Here is a 21,326-nt window from a genome sequence, read left to right as displayed (position 1 = left end):
TTAACAAACGATTTTAACTCCAAGATATGTAGTGTTTATCTGAATTATCTTACAATTGGACAGTTGATAATTTCTAAGTAGTTAACGCTTTCCTCAAAACTTTTACTTATTGACAATATTGTTTCTCCAAAATAGTTTAGTAGTTTCAAACGGTCACTCCTTTAGAACCTAACAAAATTTGTCCAAGTGTTTCAATCGAGTGGGACTAGATTGTTAGGCTAGTGGGGTAGCGGGCTACAGGGTTAGTGGGCGGATAGGCTAGTGGGATGATGGGCGAGTGGGCTAATGATTTAGGTGAGGGTGGTAGCATGTGATATCCAGTCAACAGTGTGAGCCACACGATGGTAGATGCCTGGTTGACCTCGCGAGGCACATGAGTAGCCTGCTGATACAACACCAATGAGGTACCATCGGCCAGCACGTTCTAGCATCAGTGGTCCTCCACTGTCACCTTGACAGCTGTCCTTGCCACCACCTCGGTAGCCCGCACACAGCATCTCAGGGTATATCACTACATTTATACCTGCAAAGTTTAATCTCAATTATAAACTCGTTTCAATCTTATATTAATGAGGATATTTTAATTCTTTTTTTTATTTTGATATTAATATATCTTATTTTATAAAACATAAACTCATAAAGATGATGGTTCACGATGAATTAGCGTGTAGTTGTATTGTATGATGCCAACTCATACTAATATTATAAATTTGAAAATAGCTAATTTTGTATGTTACGCTTACATGCCTAAGCAAGCACCTGAACGGATTTTGATGAAATTCGGTACAAAGATAGCACAAAGCTTGAGAAAAGATATAGCTACATTATATCGAAAAAGAGGCTTAAACGAGGGCCACTAACTACAAACGAATAGTAGACAATGTCGAGGGTACCAACTAGTATTAATAAGTTTTTTTGTTTCTATCTACATGCGCTGTTCTGTTCCGAAAGTCAGAAACTTAATACTTGTGTTATAGGTAACAGCTGGCTTATATAACTACATTTTTTATATAGCTAGATATTTATATAACGCTATCTTTACTTCTACCACTTCTAGCACTATCTTTGCTTCCTATAAATATAAATAAATAAATAAATAAACCCTTCACACTTAACGACCCCCACTAGGATTATATTCCGTGTCAGGGGTCCGGAAATACACACAATAAACGAGCACAAACTCCCAGACCACGGCAAACATCTGCATGGCCAATACAAACGTTTACCATGCGCGGGGATCGAACTCTCAACCGCCTGCGCAACAGCCACAAACCAGTGACGTGACCGTTGCGCCAACGTGCCGTCAAAATAAACAAATGGACTAACCATTAGCCCGATGCCAGCGCTCGCACACGCGGTTGTCGAGCACGGGCACGTCGACCGCCTGCAGCGTGCGCGGCCGCAGGCGCGAGCCGGGGCTGAGCGCGCCCCAGCCCGCCGCCCAGCCGTACTGGCCCAGGAAGTCGGACCCTCGCTCCGGGAGGCAGATCGGAGCTGGAATGTGAAACCGAAACGGCTCATTGCCAATAGAAATATGCAATATAGTCTGGTGCAATAATTACGTAGATATTATCTTTCGAATATTAGCACGTGAATGTTATTGTAAATCAAGGCTTTGCTTTGTGTGACAGTGACGTTGTCATTATGTTTAACATAATTTATTAATTTTTTGTCCGAAAACAGTCGATAAACAATGGAACTTAACATTTTGATGTAGGATTTCGTATTTTATTATACACATTTAATATCGGTCTCTTTATAATGTTTTCAGCATGTATGCATAGGCAATGTGACTGTATGGATCACTTTGATAAAAACACACAAGTATTAATTTAGAACACGCAAATGCATTCGCACATGCTCATACATCTTCGCTCACTTATACACACGCTTTACCCACACGAACACGCATAAGACTTCACTTGTCTTTCGATTTTTTGTTTTGTTATAAAACATTTATTTTTATTTAAATTTTTTTTTTAAATAATCCCTATCGTTCTGATGTAGACCAAGTAAGTACCTTATAAATTGTTTAGGAAGGGAGTTGTTCTTATGCATATTATGTATATAATCTAATAACTCATCTATGGAATGAAGTTGCTATTAGAATACTTCCATTACATACATTTACACATTTCTATTGTTCCGTCCTTGTGGGTCTCCCCACCGTGCCTCAGAGAGCACGATAAGCCGTCGGTCTCGGTTGTTATCATGTACACCTGATAGCGATCGTTACTCATAGTAGGGAATATATCCCCCCAACCGCATTGGAGTAGCGTGGTAGATTAAGCTCTGATCCTCCTCCTACATGTGGAAAGAGGTCTATGCTTAGCAGTGGGATATTATAGGCTGGAATGTAACATATTTCTATTCGAAAAATTTGTCCTTACCAATATGAGGCATGTAATGAACGTTCCTATCCAGCGTTAGTACAGCGACGTCAAACCTATCGGCTTGCGGTGTGAATTTAAACAGCGGGTGGACCTGGAAACAATAAATAAAGTTTCCAATAATTATTTAGCCTTCAATAAATTACTAGGCGTTGATAAGTTTAAATAAGTCGAAATATACAAAAATAAACTAAAGAAACTAAGAAAGAAGAATATTAAATAAAAAATACCATATATTTTAATTCGACAATGATCTGAAATACTTTATTTCTAAACAAAATTAAACTTTTCTCTATAATTCAGTAATATATATATATATATTAAAAAAAAAAAAAAATCGAAAATGAAAACCAAATCATCTAAATAACACTGTTTTCAAGTAGTGTTGTGTTCCTGTTGGTGAGTAAGGTGACCAGAGCTCCTGGGGGAATTGGAGATAGGGTCGGCAACGTGTTTGCGATGCTTCTGGTGTTGCAGACGTCTATAAGCTACGGTAATCGATTACCATCAGGTGAGACGTACGCTTGTTTGCCGATCTAGTGACATAAAAATAAATAATAATCGAATTGTTATAGCAGTTTTATAAAACGTACCTTAATAGATCGAACACCAAACGTGTACGCTGGGAGCGGTTCAGCGGCCGAGTTGATGACGTAGTCACCGAGCGTGACGCGCACGTGACGGGGCTGAGCGCGCGCCACGCAGTGACCAGCCGTGACGACGTGGCGTCGGGATATAAGGGAGCCGCCGCATCTGTAATGTGGGGATAGATTTTTGAGGATTTGCGTAGATTTTTGCGTAAAGTAAAACTTCTTGTCCCACGCTTAGGTAGTAAGCTGGTGAATGAACGAAAAATGGGCGAGGTGAATGGAAGTTGAAGGGGGATATAATTTAGATAGACCTAAAGAAGTTTTACTTCAGTCGTGTGATCTAAAGCACACTCTTTTTATTTATTTATTCATGAAACAAAATAGAGTACAGATATGAGCGTACTAGAAAAATATATAAATTAGTAATTGTAGTTCTATACTATTGTCCATAAATATGTTTCCAAATTGGAACAGAATACGATGTTTACCAATTTGTTTTGGATAAAAGGAGACAGCAGCACCAGAGGAGCCACAAATATATCGTTCATCATCATTAAGAAGAGAAATATAATTAGGAATCTTAGAAATAAGAAAAAAAAAACATTTTTTTTGTGTGTATGTGTTTGTGTCCATGGCGTGTAGATTTGCGTGTTGTATAACATTGCTTAGTGTAAGCCTTCATGTCAAATTACATTAATAATTGGCACGGTAATAAAAAATAAGAGTTACCAATATGCAGCTAAAATTGCATAATTTTATAGCAGTGAATTTGCAAATACATAAACAGTATAATTACAAAATTACCTACACATCTGGAGCAATCAAATATTATTTAACATAAGTACCTCAGATAAGTACAGCCAACATACAGCACAGCTATAATGCAAGCTAATCTTTTTAGTTCGTATTAGGTGTAGTCGATTTAATAAAATTATTTTACACTTAGTATAGTAATTTTATTATACATGCCACATACAAAGTTACTAATACCAAATATATATAGTATCTATATATAGTATCTATATGTATAGCAAGGATGATTTAGCCAATGTCACGTAAAAAAACTTTGTTTTAAAATACATATAAACAAATAAAACGCTAATACACAGAACTAATCTTAAGAATTTCACTAAAACCATTTAAGGGTTATCGCAAACCGGCGACTTCTCGCCGCGATCTGACGCGGAGCTGTCGCTTGCATCGGTGACTAGACGTTACTACAGATTCTCAAAATTAAAACGTACACCTTCCCTCAGCGTTCCTCAGCGCTCACAACGAGACTGACGCTGCGCTGTCGCGCGACTGTCGTGCACAGTGCAAGACGCGGCAATAAGTAGCGAGTGCGTGCGACTCCCCTAACCCCTAGTTTGTCGTCGCAACTCCACGGTTCGCAGCGTTGAATAAAATTGTTGCCCGCAGCCTATCGTCGCGTCTAGTCGCCGAGCTGTCGCTGTCGCGTGTCGCGTAGTGATATACCTACTGCCCTGCCTGCCTACAGTAAATATAATTGATTTTGACGTATACGGTAGTTTTTGAGTGTTACATTAAAAAAACTTGCGATTTTTATATAATATATACAATATTTTCATGCAATATCATATTGTAATAATTTTTAATGTAATTTGTTTTGTAAAAAAAAGTTATTTCAAATGATGTCATGTTAAAATATTCATTTTTTTTTGTATCTAATATTTAATGGCATATTAAATTGCAAAAAGTTATTTTTATTGTTCTTTATTATGTACATTAGTTTCTATACAATTATTATATATATATATATATATATAACATTATAATAAAAATTAATTATAAATAAATTAATAATGTTATACAAGAACAGGAAAAATATTTCGTTTTGCTTGCGATAATCGCTTCATAATTTGCTAAAAGCGACCGATTTGCTTCGATGATTGCGACGGAAATGCGTGCGATGCGGCACGGATACTTGCGGATGTTGACGAATTTAACATCATTTAATGATATAATGAAGAATCATTATACATATATGACACGAGGTTTAAATTTGTAGGAAGTTTATTATAGCTACGTAAAATTAACTATGGCAATGAGCCTTGTGTGTGTGTGTGTGTGTTTTTGTGTGTGTGTGTGTGTGTGTGTGTGTGTGTATGTCGCTTTCAACAACTTCGAATGTCGTATCTATTTGTTGTTTTTTATTTTCTAAATTTTTTATACCATTTGTGAGCAGTTAATATCACAATAATATTATATGGAACATTAAACCAACCATACATGTAAATATATTTATTTACCTTACTTACCTGTTTGAACTTATTTACCATGCATATAAACATGCAATATCTACAAATAAAGTTAATAATATAAGAAGAGGAATGTGCGAAAGTTTTTCTAAAAGGCGTAGTCTAAGGAAATTGCCTATTCGTGACTAATTTAAAATCTTCAGAATCACATTAGTCATAAAGTTAGTTTTTCAACAATTAAATGCTTACTGTTAGACATTGCTCTCCTTTATGCTATGCATAAACCATTTTAGCATTTTATGCTCCCAACGATCATTTCCCTTATGTAGAACTATATGCCTTGTACATTAAAACTTTGTTATGTGCTATAGCCCTTAAACTTATAACTTGTTCAACACTTTTTTGCAGTGAAACTTCTTTAAGCGCATGAGGGTAACATTTTCATGGATGAAACGCAATCATAATAATATTAGCGTCACGAAGATGTGCAACGTTTTTGGCGGACAACAGAGCCACCTATCGTGTACTATACAAACTACAAAGGTTGTTACATTAATATCGACAGTATTACATTGCAAACTATTTTATTATATTCTATATCGTATAGAGACAATATAAACAGGCCTTTTCATCGTTTTCTGGGTGATTCTGAATTTTCTTATCAGCTCCTTCAATAACTTTTCGTAATCGGGAGTTATCGTCATCAATAAGTCAAATAAATCAATCATCCACGTACAAGTATTGAGCAACGTCTTTGGGCATGGACACAGAGAGATTTTAGATGAGAAGCCATTTTGAAATTCGAATAAAACTGAGCTGAGTGGGACGCGTTGTTTAATCTCTTGAACATTGTCATAACGTTCAATGCTGCTACATTGGAAGTAATTTACATTTCCTTCGTTTTGATTTCAGGTTCACCAGCCGTGACACACTGTTGAGGTAGTATTTAGTCTCTGTGAGGTGCAGTCGTCAAGACACTTACTATAGGTTTGTGTTGTAATCATCGTTAATAATGACGCAGAGTCCGACTAATCTAATAGCTTCAAAACCTTTTCAAATTCAGTGATAAATGGCAACACGAAGTTTAAATCTCACTGTCATACTCACTTGATCATGATATTTATTAGCCTTATTATCTGACATTGTATGTGTAGTGAATGTGGCAGTAGAACGGAAAGCAAAGTACTCTTCTTAGATACTCTTCGGATTTTAAATCTGTAGTGATTTATGTAGAATACCTTTAGGAACACCCTTAACTGACTCTAGAAATCTGCCTTCATAAAAAAAAATCATTTTCAAAAAAAAATTGCCTTTAAAAAAAATTCAAAAAAAGAAAGCCTTTTGATAGGCACAACTGATTTCGTGGCTGAAACCTCATTCGAACCTTTCCTATTATTTTAGATTTTATTTGAAATTAAAGTTTTTGTTCCTTCAAACTGACGGTGTGTTATAGTTGTCTCATTCTCAATTTAATTTCTCGTGGGAAAGGCGTGCAAGTATTCCTTAGGTTAAAAAGGTTTTTTCTTCTTCGTTATTAATCATTTTTTTTTCAGAACTGTGACCTTATTTGAATTTTAGTAGACAAAGTTGAAGTACATTCAAAATGCATTACTTTAGTACACTCTAAAATAACCCCGCAAATGTTTTCATAGTGTCCTATTTTGAAATATGAAATAGAAAATTTTTAGAAGAACTATAGCTAAAGAGCTTAGATCGAAACTATAGTAATCTATGAGAACATGCAGAAGATACAGAATAATTAGTATATTACTCTTGTACAAAAATATTACACTTAACACTAAGATTTAAAAAAAATATAACAAAACGAATTCATGTTCTACTTTTTTGTATACCAAAAAAAAAAAAAAACTAAAAGAAGCTACCGAAATTAATAATAAACTATAGTAAAAACAAAACCGAAAGCCATAGAGTAAATAAGAAAAGAACAGACCATCAATTTCTCTACTTATATTTTAAAATAATAGTATTCTCGTCTAGCAAGAACCTACATCTACAACGTGCTGTCTCTTTCGCACATTACCTCTCTATCCAACACTGCTTCCAACCGATAAGCTCGAAAATTGACATAAGCATGTTGCATCTGTAATATTAGAATTAGTACGTTATAACTATGTTAATAAATTATTACCGAAATAGTAACGGTAGTACCAAACACCTAAACGGTAATAGTAGCATCAGTACTCCATTCTTTACTATGTCATGGAATTAATGAGCAAGAAAATCAAAAGCTGGGCATAGGCCTCTTTATCCATGTAGGAGAAAGATCAGAGCTTAATCCACCACGATGCTGCAATACGGGTGGACGAATGTATTCCCTACTATGAGTAACGATCGCTATCAGGTGTACATGATAACAACTGGGACCGACGACTTAACGTGCTCTCCGAGGTACGGTGGGGAGACCCACAAGGACTAAAAACTAGACCGGAAATAAATATTTGTATAAACATATCACTCCGGTATAACAATATCCACTCCGGGCGGGAATCAAACCCGCGACCGTCGTTGTTTAGGCGCCGCCGACACGGCACACGCACCATTACACCAGAGCAACCGTCAAATATAATAATATATAGATATTGAAATAAAAATATTTTTGATACTAATGGTTAAACACGACTGAATTAAAACAGCCTTTGCCTCATCTCACACTGTGCTTGGTACATTTTTCTTTCCAATACAGATAGAAGGCAGGAGCTTAATCCTCCATATTACTCCATGACCAGAAAGATCGTACAGAAGAAAATATAATTACTTTGTTTTATTAACAAGAAAATTGTAAGCTTTTCTATTATGACCCGAATGGTGATGGTACTACTATTACTGTTTATCGTTCGATTTTCTAATACATCGGAGTAATGGCTAAAAATAACGTATTTACTTGTGAATTTTTTAAGAGAAATTAGAATACCGAACGTAATAAATAACATTAATTAGTTGTGAACATTATTATCGATACTAATTAGTATGTTTATGTAATTTTATTACAATATTACTATTTTAGTGTTATTAGTTTTGAAAACATAAATATGATGTAATTACATATACCAAAAACTTCTCTTGGTATTAATTATTAATAATTAGTAGTCTTAATAATTGTTAATATACAATAATATACAAAAATACAGATTTTATACAATTGTTAGGAAAATAATAATATAAATAATGAAAAAGTAGATATATTGTCTTTGTAGATACAACAAAATTAGAATGTTATTATTTTTTTGAGATGTTAAGCCTTAAAAAATTTCATATTTTTATATACAAATTATACAAGTATAATTTGTACAATTATACAAGTATAATTTGTGCATATTAAAAAAAATAAATAAACATCGATTTTATTAATAGAAGTCATAGCATGTGTTTATTTTTGTCTATTTAATATTCAGAAAAATATTTTTAATTTAAATCTCTAATCTCTAAATATAATTTAATAAAATTAATTATTTATTTAATTTATAAAAGCATGATTAATTTAAAAAAAAATTCGATAATGTATAATGAACTTTGCAGTACTCAAGTAGAAATCTCAACACAGAATTTCAATCCTTAATAGATGGTATTAACAGCGAAATTCAGAAGGCATTTGGTTATACAGTAAAAATAATGTTATTATGTAACATTTACAGAATTTGACTTTATATTATTATTACCTAAATATATTATTATTATGTATTATAGTGGTTATAAGATTATATAACAAATTTCATTAACCTGGACGATCCTATCCGTATGTACGCTTGCCAAGGGAATGTTCCGAAGCCTGCGTCATCGCCACCGACAATCCTCCGCTGTGCTGTTTGCTTACCAACCGCTACTCCGCAACCTGTAACCAATTATTAATAATATAAATAATATTATTAAAAAAATACGAAATAATAACAAATAAAATAAAAAATAAAAATAAAAATATTATTTAAATAATAAAAGGCCGAAGACACCAACCCGCCTACCCAGCGTGGTGACTATGGGCAACACACATGAGTTACGCCATTTTTGGCGCGAACTTGTGGAGGCTTTTGTTCAGCAGTGGACTGTAATAGGCTGTAGTGATGATGATGATTAAAATTTTAGTGGTCGTAAAAAGTGCTACGTGCACGCTACTTTTGGGGAGTAAGCTGGTTACGTGAAGAGAGTGTTACGAAAAGTGTGATCAGGCGAAGCGAACGGAACTTGAGAGGGAGATAAGTTAGTGAAGATAGAAAGAGAGCGACAAAGAGTTTCGTTTCGTATATTACTGTAGGGTACCTAAAAAAAATTTACTTCAGTCGTGTGGTCTAAAGTACACTCGTTTTTTTCGAGTTTATGTTTAAACTTTTAGGTATACGACAAAATAAGGTGTAAAATTGTTGTGGGGTTAATCTATACATATAATAAAATGGTAGGAAAGTCAAAACTGTACATTGAATATTTATTTAAAAGAATACTTGGGGTGTGATCTACAATCGACACCGAAGCCAAAAATATAGTTTTTAGAATTTTTGTCTGTTTGTCTGTATGTATGTCCGGGATAAACTCAAAAAGTACTGCATGGATTTACTTCAAAATTTGCACGAATATTATTAAGAAGTCGGGTCAACATATAGGCTACATATTATCACGCTATCACCTACGGGGAACGAGCAGTGAATCTTTATTTCTTCAATGCACTCTGTAACAACGTGTAATCTAACGACGCATATTCGAATATTATTGTTATTATGTTAATAACCATGCTATAAGTTAGCTTCAGACTATAAATAAAGACATTCTGTAGTATATTTAGTAAAAGCATTGCACCCGTGCGAAGCCGGGGCGGGTCGCTAGTGTATTTATATGAATTAACGTAATAATAAGATTTATTTTGTTACACGTTTTATGCCTATAAGCCTAAGGTAAAAGTTTGATTGTTTTGAAGGCATTTTTATTAGCAGCTACTTCTCCGATCTTGGCGGTATAAAGCAGTAACTACAAATGTAAACAGCACGTATAGTGTACTAATATAGAAAAAAAACCTAATTTTGTGTGTCTTAGACAATTATCTTTTAAATTACAAAATCACGAATCACTTCTTAAACATTCCATTGTGACATGTTTGATAAATACAATTAAAAAAGTAATGTTAACTAAAAAAGAGAAATATTTACAAAACAGAATAACTTAGATCCAACGAATTTGTAATATAAAATCCCACGAACATATAGTATATAAGCTATATATAAGTAATGTTACCATATATAAATTACCAGATCAGGTTAAAAGTACATTAACATTGCATTGTTAACTTGCGTAAGAATGCAGCAATTCAGTTCAATGGGACAACAGCATATAATTAAGTTATGTCTTGTTTAAAATGGACAAGTCATTTGGATGAAAATGACGAAATAAGCATCACGTCGTAAAAAGTCACAACTTATTACACGAATAAGCATATTGTTCTAAGTTACGTATTCAAAATAATATATTACATAAAATGTTTATAATACCTTGGTCAGGCGTTCGTTTCTCTTCAACCTTTTTTAGCAACTTTGGAAATTTTACATTGAAAAGTTTTAAAGTAACACTGGCGCTTAAAAATAGTAACGAAACTAAAAATATATCGAATTTCATTATAAACTATTCACATATTTTATTACAAAAATAATTTTATACAAACACTATTTTGTATCGAATTATATATATTTAATATTAATCAAATAACCAAACAATTTCACTATTAAAAGTCGTTCTTTAACAATAAAATCACGAGCACTAAAGAATCTTACAATACGTCGAATTAAGTTAAACAACTAATAACACCTAACTCAAAATAAAGCAAATAAACTAAAAAAAAAAAACAAAAAAAAATCCAATAACATGCACGTCTTCAACAATGTAATTATTGAGTGCAACTGAAAACGAGAACCGTAAAAAAATTACATAAGTAACAGGTGTGATGCATAACACTTTAAAGGGAATAAGTTACTTTATTCTGGTCGTTACTTAATGTATTAGTTACTTTATTATTTTACGGAAATATATCGTTCGTTATCGGTCGTATAAAAGTATGTCATATGAGATTTACATCTCATATAACATATAGTTTATATCAAGATATATAATATTTAAGTAGGCTTCTCAAGCACGTTTAAGTAAATTACTATCACGTGTTATACAGCTTCCGTAAAATCTATACTAATGAAAAATGTATCTAAACGATCGTTTGGATGTGGTACATTAGCGACCTATTTATATAAGTCTCTTTAAGGAGGAAGACTGTAATATTAATTTTGTTCTCTGAAAAAAAAAAGCTGACTTCTATTTTCATAAACAACAAACAAAACGAAATCAGTTTTAAGCATTATTAGCGACAACTCAAAAATTACTTAGGTAGGGTAGGGAGGTAGGGATGTAAGTAGGGAGGTATAAGATAGGGCAGAAAATATCCTGCTCATATTTTAAAGCACCCTGACTATGGAAGTACCTCGACTAAATGATACTGCTTTCAAGCGGTGTTTTGTTCCTGTGGTGAGTAAGGCGACCAGAACTTCTAGGGAGTATGCATTGGAAATTATGCACGTACGTAAATTTTATTTATTCATTTTTATTTCTCTACATATTATTAGAAAAATCTGCAAAATTCATAAACAATTGTTTCTGGGGAGATTCGTGTTGTACCTTGCGATACTGACCTTATTTATCGACTGAATTGTAGAGATAAAAAACTCGTCAGAACTCACTCAAATTTTAATAAGACTACAAGACAAGTGCCAGCCTTTGAATTAAAAAAATATATCATAAAGGCGGTCGAATGCAGTCGAATTGAGTACCTCCTCATTTTTTGAAATCGTTTAAAAAACAAACGTACACTTACGTAGTTTTATTAAATTTATTAAATTAATATATCAGTATAAAAGTTTCACATTACTCTGAGTCTTTATTTTGCAATAAGGTGATCTATTTTGTTGTTCGTATAGTCACTAATCTACTCTTACGTCAACTAATCTTATTTTGATTGACCAGCATATTCAAAACTTTTACAGACACGAAACAAGAAAGCCCATTTTTCACAGTTGTTAATACCGATAAAAATTACATTGATTGACCGAAAAATTATTTTGAAATCGGTTCATAACCAATCAAATAATTGCTAAAATTATTCAAAAACGGGATATTTACCAGGTTTTTTATTTTCATTTTGCTGAGCTCGATATTTCGACATTAGCTACGAATGTTTTGGTCTTATGAACAATATATTATTTATATATATATGTTTGATTTTTGTGTATTGATGCATATGTTGATAGTAGGAGCTTAAAAAAGTTTATTCTATTGTTTTTAGCGCATACAAGTTTTTTTTTAATGTATTTATTTACTGGCGGACCTGGTAGAGGTTGTCCTGTCTGGAAAACAACTACTAAATTTGATAGCTTACATACCGATAGCAGCGCCACGTTTCGGTTCCAATTGAGATAAAAACTATCTCCCAAGTTGGACCAAATTACAGATACTTGTAAAATTTGATAATAATTGGTTCAGTAGTTTCGGAATTTATCTGGAACATACATCGTGACATATATAATATATATATATATATATATATATATATATATATATATATGTACACGAAGAAGGTGAAAGACTTCAACTTGAACTTTCACGATTGCGGTCGGACTGCGGTTGTGACGAGGAACAGCAGAAAGTCAGTATGGTAGGTTATTTTGAAATACGTATACATAGCTATTTAAGTGGGTAAAATTTATTTATATTTAATTATATAGTTTTACTAGCTGACCCCGCAAACGTTGTTTTCATGTATGTTATTAACCTCTTTCCTTTAATCCCCCCCTTATAACTTAGGGGTATGAAAAATAGATGTTGGCTGATTCTCAGACCTACTTCATATGCACACAAAATTTCATAAAAATCTGTCCACCCGTTTCGGAGGAGTATTTTAAACTAACACTGTAAGACGAGAATTTTGTATATAAGATAATGTATGTAATTAAATAAATAATAAATAAATATCTTTACAATTCACACACGGTCGTTTGTTCCTAAAGCAAGCAACTTAATGCTTAACATTTTTGAATATCATATCAAAAATTGACCGCTCCAGCGGGATTCGAACCCGCGTCTCCAACTGACCGTGTCGGCGCTCTAGCCAATTAAGCTATGGAACAATGTACCCGCTAGAGCGAAAGTTCTTTGATATGATGATTTTTATTTTCGGTTTAAGCGAACTTAATGCTTGTGTTATAGCTAACAGTCGACTGGTATAGCTACATGTATTTTTTTCCATAAACATACTTATAAATAATACATATATGAATATATAAATAAATATTTATATTACACCCCGACTCGGGGTGGGAATCGAACCCACAACCCTCGGAGCAGAAAGCAGGGTCACTACAAACTGCGCCAATGGGCTAGTCACTAAAAAAACCGTAATACTTTGTCAATCGGATAACTATGAGTTTTCTTTTGATTTTGATTTATTTGTATTTTTTTTTGAAGTTAAACTTTTTTTGGCGCGTTAGATAAAAATGGAAATAATGAGACTAAATTCTTACGATGCGCGCGCACACCGTCACAAAAAACCGACACTCTAAAGTTAAGTAGTCAACGAAGAAGAAGTTAGCAACGTGAAGTTAGATAACCAATGACCACAATTTTTTTAAATTATTGTAACGGTTCAATTTGAGGTTGAAATATAGGCTACGATATATCATGTAGTGACAAATATAAATGGAATAGCTGAATTAAAAACGTGTGAAAACGCTATATATAGTCTATAAATAAAATAATAATAATAAATTTATTCGTATATATCTTTAAGAACAATAATCAAGTAAAATTTTAGTACTTCTTTGAAAAGTATGGACTAAGATCTTGGGGCTTCATCACTTCAGCCTATCACAGTCCACTGCTGGACATAAACCTCCACAAGTTCACGCCAAAAATAGCGTGAACTCATGTGTGTTGCCCATAGTCAGGTTGACCGCAGGGCTGGCTTTGTCGCACCGAAGACGTTGCTGCCCGTCTTCAGCTTAGGTGGTTAGATGGTTATCCCTTAGTCGCCTCTTACGATACCCACGGGAAGAGAGGGGGTGGCTATATTCTTTACTGCCGTAACCACACAGCACAGATCTTGGGGCTTCAGGGCAACAAATATCTTGCAACTTACATTGTTGCAAAAAAATATCTTGTAAAGTATAATTTCACGGTTGTTAGGTAAGCGTTACAATGCTATATGCTATGGTTCTGTGTATCATGATGAAAATTATTTCAAAATTATTTATTTCGTAACTGTACGGAGACAAAAATTTTTTATTAAGACATTGATTTCTTAATAATTGACTCTACATGTGTCCTTAAATATAACGAGCTGGTAAAAATGTGTTAGGCATTTATATTACAAAGAATTATGTTTAATTATATAGAGGTTACATGATGGCCGCAAATGTTTAAAAGTCACTCAACAATTTGGGTTATTTTTAGACAAGCAAAGTTTATATTTTCTATATTTTTACCTCAAGAGTGAATAAAAAAAAAAACCAAAAAACAAGAAAAGGCAGGTAGGAAACAAGGTTTATTATTTCGAAATTGATGGGGAAGATTAGCTTTTTGCTCTTTCGACAAAACTTGATTATCGATTTTCATAAGCAGGCTCAATAAAACATTTTGTTCACTTATGAAATTTTTAGGTAACCAGGAGGTAACCAGTATATATATACATATATAGACAACGGCATAAAGATGCCTGTTGTACTAATAATAATTTATTTATCTCTAGACAAAATAAAGGCTTGAAATAATGAAAACGATTTCTTCGACTTATCCTTTTGTTTATTGACTATAATGATTATAAAACGATTATATAAGAATGTCAACGGCATCCGATAACAATTTGCCAATATCGGAACTCGTGTTTTATGTAAGCCGTGAGTCACGGATTGCGAAAGAATCCGATAGGATGTAAGTCTCATTAGCATATAATGTTGCACGGGTGTTCGTGGTGTGGATGAAGATGCACTTTTTATTTTATATGGATTTAGCCTGTTACATCTCTCTGCTAAATAAAGTCCTCTTTCTCCATGTTTTTCTGAATAATGTTACTCAAATGAAGTGCGGTAATTTTTTTGTGTTTGTTCATTTTAAAATTTTACTTTTTACAAATTAAAAAGATGTCTTAGAAATACAGAAATCTTGTAGTAAAAAAACAAGTTATTAACACCAATATTGAGATGCAATATTTGTCAACTTATTCAACATTTTTAATTATGAATGATTGTGGGTAGTCTGGAAGAGATCACTATCTAGTGATAAGACCGCCTGTTGCACGCGATTTAATTTTTTTCTTTAAGCTTTATTCTTATGTAATTTTTATATGTTACTGTAATAAAATTATTGCAATAAAGTTATTTATTATTATTATTGCTGGGCTTCTTATAACTAATAAAATACTCAGCCCAAAAGAAATCGTTAAAGCAAGATATTTATATCATTAAACAAGTATCTATTGTTATTTTATGTGGTCTCAGTCGTCGGGGTCGTATGCATTTAGAAAGCAAACTTTAGTAAAGGAATAGGAGCACATAAAAATGTTTGCTAAATACACAATTCTCTAACTATTCCAAATAAACACAAAATTTCTGTATCAAAAAGAAATAATCTTTATTTTTGTTAACTGTATTTTATGAATTTTTATGTATGTAAGTGTGTTATTGTTTTCTAATGTCTACGCGAATTTCACTCATAATGAAACACCTTTTTTCGGATTTTATCGCGGTTTATCAAGGTTTTTAGAATACTAGGAGACGTCCTCCCGTGACCATGGTTGCTGTAAAGTATCCGAGATGGCAGACATCCGAAAAAGTTGTTTCATTATAATGTAAGTGTGGTGCCAGGACGACAACTGCCAAGCACAGTAATTTGTGTCTGTCAAGTGGCAGCGAAATTGTATTTTTTCACACACACATACAACCGCGTGCCAAATCGAGTTTAACGATCAATTTCTATTGTTATATGTTAATATATAAACAATGCTCATGTACTGATGGTGTTACATAAGAAGATCGTTTAAGGATGTAGCTGGCATACAGCATTTTAATGACAAAAACTGTGTCGCCTTAATATTAAAATATTCATAGCGTTTCGTGTCCTTGACAATCGTGAATGACCTTGTGGTGACTTTTTAGAAGATTGATTAGTATTTTATCATTGCTTACTTTCTTTTTTATATTTACTGTGAAATACTTTGACATGCCTAATATAAAAAAAAATTACTACGTAAGTAGGACAAAAGTTAAAATGTTACAAATATATTAAAACTAGCTGTGCCCGCGGCTTCGCCCGCGTTGAAATTAGTGTGTCACAAAGTTTTGCCGGCAAATTTCCAGTGAAACTCTCATCAAAATCGGCTTAGCCGTTCCGTAAACCTTCCTCTTGCCAATGGTGGAGCCCTCTCTACAATGGTGAAACCGCATGAAAATCCGTTCAGTAAATTTTGAGCGAATCGATCACATACACTTTTGGGGACTTATAATACACTAACTGTTGCCCGCGATTACGTCCTCGTGGTTATGAAGATATGTATTACTATAAAGATGTTTAACGCAAATTATTTTTTTATTTCAGTCACTTGAAATGCTTACCAAACTGAGTAACTTTTTAAAAGGCACAATTTAGTATAATTTAATAGTTATTTTTATAAAACCTCTCTATACACCACTTTTTTGGTTTTATTTTCAGGCTGTATATGTTTCATACAAACTATCAACCCCAATTAAACCCCCTTAGCGATGGAATATCGTAAAATTCGTTCTTAGCGGACGTCTGCTAACTATAATCTACATCCCTGCCAAACTTTATCTTTGTCCAACCTGGATGGATAGACCATCCAGTGGTTTTTGAATTCTCGTGATGAGTGAGTCAGTGACCTTTCTCTTTTATATATATAGATTACGATGCATTATTTGGACACCTCCTCACCATCTATAGAGCATATATTTTAAATTTCAAGTCTCTTACTTCAAAAACATAAGACATTCATACAAACTTCCGACCCCCGTTTTATCCCCTTAGGGGTCGATTTTCGTAAAATTAGTTCTTAGCGGATGTTAACACCCCATAAGGAACCTACCTGCCAAATATAAAGTTTGTAGCTGTCTAGTTTCGGAGGTTTCGTGATGAGTGTGTCAACCTACCATCCCCCGTTTTAACTCTAAAAGAGAGTTGATTCCAAAAGATACATTATTTGGTCACCTTTCTACCATCTATAGAGCATACATTTTAAATTTCAAGTCTCTTACTTCAAAAACATAGGACTTTCATACTAACTTCTAACCCCTGTTTTACCCCCTTAAGGGGCGAATTTCGTAAAACCCATTCTTAGCGAATGTTTACGCTCTAAAAGGAGCCTACTTGCAAAATTTCAAGTTTATAGGTGTTATAGTTTCGGAGATTTCGTGATGAATGAGTAAACCTACCATCCCCAGTTTTAACCCCAAAAGGGAGTTGATTTCTAAAGAAACACTATTTGGACACCTTCTCATCATCTATAAGGCATACATTTTAAATTTCAAGTCTCTTACTTCAAAAACATAGGACTTTCATACAAACTTCCAACCCCCGTTTTATCCCCTTAGGGGTCGAATTTCACAAAATCCGTTCTTAGCGGATGTCTACGACCTATAAGGAGCCTATCTGCCAAATTTCAAGTTTTTAGGTGTTATAGTTTCGGAGGTTTCGTGATGAGTGAGTCAACCTACTATCCCCCGTTTTAACCCCAAAAGGGAGTTGATTTCTAAAGATACATTATTTGGACACATTTTCATCATCTATAGAGCATAAATTTTAAATTTCAAGTCTCTTACTTCAAAAACATAGGACTTTCATACAAACTTGCAACCCCCGTTTTACCCCCTTAGGGGTCGAGTTTCGTAAAATCCGTTCTTAGCGGATGCCTACGTCTTATAAGGAGCCTACCTGCCAAATTTCAAGTTTGTAGGTGTTATAGTTTCGGAGATTTCGTGATGAGTGAGTGACCTTTCGCTTTTATATATATTATAGATTATCAAATGGTTTTGGTAAACTATAAACTTAGTAATAAAATCGAAATGTTGTTATTATTATTTTTCGATGCTCTGGTGTTGAAATATGGTATTAATTTGATAGTTGTTTTTCGAAAGCTCTCATTGTTCTAACAATATAATATTTACTAAATTCAATTCTGTAAGCATTCTCAAACAAAGACTATCACTATAAATTTAGTAGACTACGAGATGTGATGATGTTGTGTAAGATTAACAAATTATATACATTGTTTAAAATATCTGTATGTACAGATTTTGTACTAATATTATGGAGCTTAGAAAGGAAACTACAATCTCGTTTTTATACTGTATCTGAATATTGTAAAAAGTCAGGTTTGAAACAAACGCCATACTTTATAGGAATTTTTTACGAAAGTGTGATATTGTCATGGACAGTCCAGCCATACAAGCTTTACTCAATTAGCTTCAGTTAGTACGAAGTGCATCCTAATCTATCAAGTAGATCCTAATTTATCACGCTGCTCTAATCTGAGTTATATATAATATCGCAGATTTTTTTTCAAACTTGCAACAAAACTCTTATTTTTTTTCCTGAACTTAAAAATGAGAAAAGTTTTATATACAATCGATTCCAGCCCGATTACTCCACTTCCGTTTTCCCAATCCGTTTAAAATTTTAAATGAATCATTTTTATTTTGTTATTAAGGAAATCAAAAAATATTCGTAAAATATAATGATTATTTCCTCTTCACTCGTTTGATAGTTTGCAATTTAAGACAACGTCTGTCAAAACAGCTAGTTAGTAATAACAATATAAAAATAATTGGTTATCATCAAACGAAAAGCAATCAAAAAAGATTAACACGGTACCGTTAATTGCTATTCAGTTCTCAAATGTTTTGACACACATAGCCGTGTTTATATACGTGTTGTGTTTATTAATTCGTTAAGTAACATATATATTATGTCACTTAGAAAGTTGTAGTTCGTATGACCGACTTATCGTATTTGTAGGTAATGTTACGTCACGGTGGCATCGTGTATGTTTCCGAGAGAGATTTTTCGGTAATAGTGTGTTGTTAGCTTAGTAAAATAATGATTGTTGTTTTGCTGTGTGTTGAACGTGAAACAATAGTGAGCCAGTTTCGTGTTTGTGTGTGTGTTTTCAGTTGTTTTAAATGGAATTTCTTTTTTAACCGACCTAAAAAATGGGGATTATGTTTTTATTATGTTTAATGAGACCAGAAAAGTAAAGGTGTCAAAAATAGTCTACTAATGTGTAAAAAATACACGAATGCTCATCAGATATTTAGCTGATATACATAAAGTTTTAATAGGAATTAATCTGGCTAAAAAATTGTTTAAATAAAAAAATAACTACATTTATCTCTAGGATAGAATCGTAAGTAAAAATCAGAAAATAAATGCAACTGATACATAATAAACATGCCTTCCGGCATAAAAGACATTAAAAAGAGGTTTAAAATACTTGTTATGGAAATTTTAACTAATAATGACTTTTTTTTCATACGCAACCACCCAGCAACAAACATCTATATGACCAACACAATTGAGGTTGTTATTACGACAAATTTAAAGTATGCCACTTAGATATTTTCCCTGTAATCATTTTTATTATGTGTCATATTTATTGTATATTTTGATTTTGAAGTTGGTATCCGGCATTAAGCAATTATAACAATCATCGTTGAGTCATAATTGGAATTATGTGATTGGACAAAATTTATCGAGCAATTTTGTAAGTTTACTCTTCACTTTCCATTTTAGTGACGTAGTATAAAAATATTTGTTCATTTACTAGTTCGAATTTGTCAGGGACCCAGATTGTAAAGCGTTTTTGTAACCGACTTCCAAAAAAGGAGGAGGTTCTCAATTCGATTGTATTTTTTTAACCGACATCCAAAGAAGGAGGAGGTTCTCAACTGTATTTTTTTAAATGTATTTTACATCAGAACTTTTGACCGGGTGGACCGATTTCGACAAAAAAAAAATTTAATCGAAAGGTGGTGTGTTTTATTTGGTCCCATCAAAATTTATTTGAGACCTAACAATTACTTTTCGAGTTATATCTAATAATGCGTTTTTACTTCACTATTTTTTGGTCGACCTACGTTGTATTATACCGCATAACTTTTTAATCGGTGTATCGATTTTGATTATTTTTAATTTAACCAAAAGCTGATGTTTATCATGTGGTCAGATTTAAATTTCATTGAGATCTAATTACAGCTTTTTGAGTAATCTTTGATAACGCGTATTTACTTGGCTATTTTTTCGTCTACGTGCGTTGTATTACTTGTCAATGTAATTGAAGTCGGTTTTTTTTCGTTTGCGAGCAAACACAATTATTATGGGTTATTCAGCCTGTTTGTTAAAAATATGGTACACAAAAGTCAAGTGTTTTTAAGTGTTATGCAGAGTTTGTTGCTGATTCTTCTCTGTAGATTCTACACTCCAAATCTGTGTTAGCTTTACTGTTTTATTTTTATTAAATAATTTAACTATATATAATTTATTAAAATTAACGTAATTTTGATTTGTAAAATGACGATTCATAAATGCTTTTGAAGTCTTGAATAAAGTAGATTTTTATTTTGATTTTGAACTAATATATACATATAATAAAATACTGTACAATGTGAATGGGATGCTTGTGGAGACAGATAAAAATACATATGTATATAAGCTTACATAAAGTAACATATATGTGGAAGAAGATGAACTTTTATGGACTCCAATGTGTGTAGGTTTTAAAGAAAGTCAAATACTTTAGAACACTACAATATTACGTCAATTTTTAACACAAATGGAGATGAAAGTTATGCCTTTTCTCCTTACATTTTTGGTGTTCTAAAAAATAAATGTGTTTTTCGTATTGTCTTATTATGAATAGGTTTTAGGTTGTTTGTTCACTGTTAGTTTACAAGTATAGCGCTATACCTCGCTATGAATATGACAATCTCATGATGGTGGTAAGGACAAAAAACTCTTTGATGTGAAAGTTTAGCTGTCTGTATATTATTAGTTACTGAAAATTTTAATTTGTTGTATAATACAAAATA

General features: G+C 32.9%; 1 protein-coding gene across 1 annotated transcript in view; it reads right to left on the bottom strand.

Moving 5' to 3' along the window:
* Positions 1-290: 290 nt before the first annotated feature.
* Positions 291-21,326, bottom strand: part of LOC123667751 — a 62,509-nt gene continuing 41,473 nt past the window's right edge. The window contains exons 3-7 of the mRNA XM_045601591.1: positions 8,938-9,049; positions 2,984-3,143; positions 2,391-2,484; positions 1,327-1,494; positions 291-523 (exon numbers count right to left, since the gene is read on the bottom strand). Of these exons, the coding sequence (XP_045457547.1) occupies positions 291-523; positions 1,327-1,494; positions 2,391-2,484; positions 2,984-3,143; positions 8,938-9,049 (767 nt within the window). The remainder of the gene's footprint in view (positions 524-1,326; positions 1,495-2,390; positions 2,485-2,983; positions 3,144-8,937; positions 9,050-21,326) is intronic.

Source organism: Melitaea cinxia, chromosome 29 (assembly GCF_905220565.1).
Source record: "Melitaea cinxia chromosome 29, ilMelCinx1.1, whole genome shotgun sequence".
In the NCBI taxonomy this organism is placed as follows: domain Eukaryota; kingdom Metazoa; phylum Arthropoda; class Insecta; order Lepidoptera; family Nymphalidae; genus Melitaea; species Melitaea cinxia.
The sequence above is the reverse complement of the archived record's forward strand: the minus strand, read 5'-3'. Positions and strand labels throughout refer to the sequence as shown.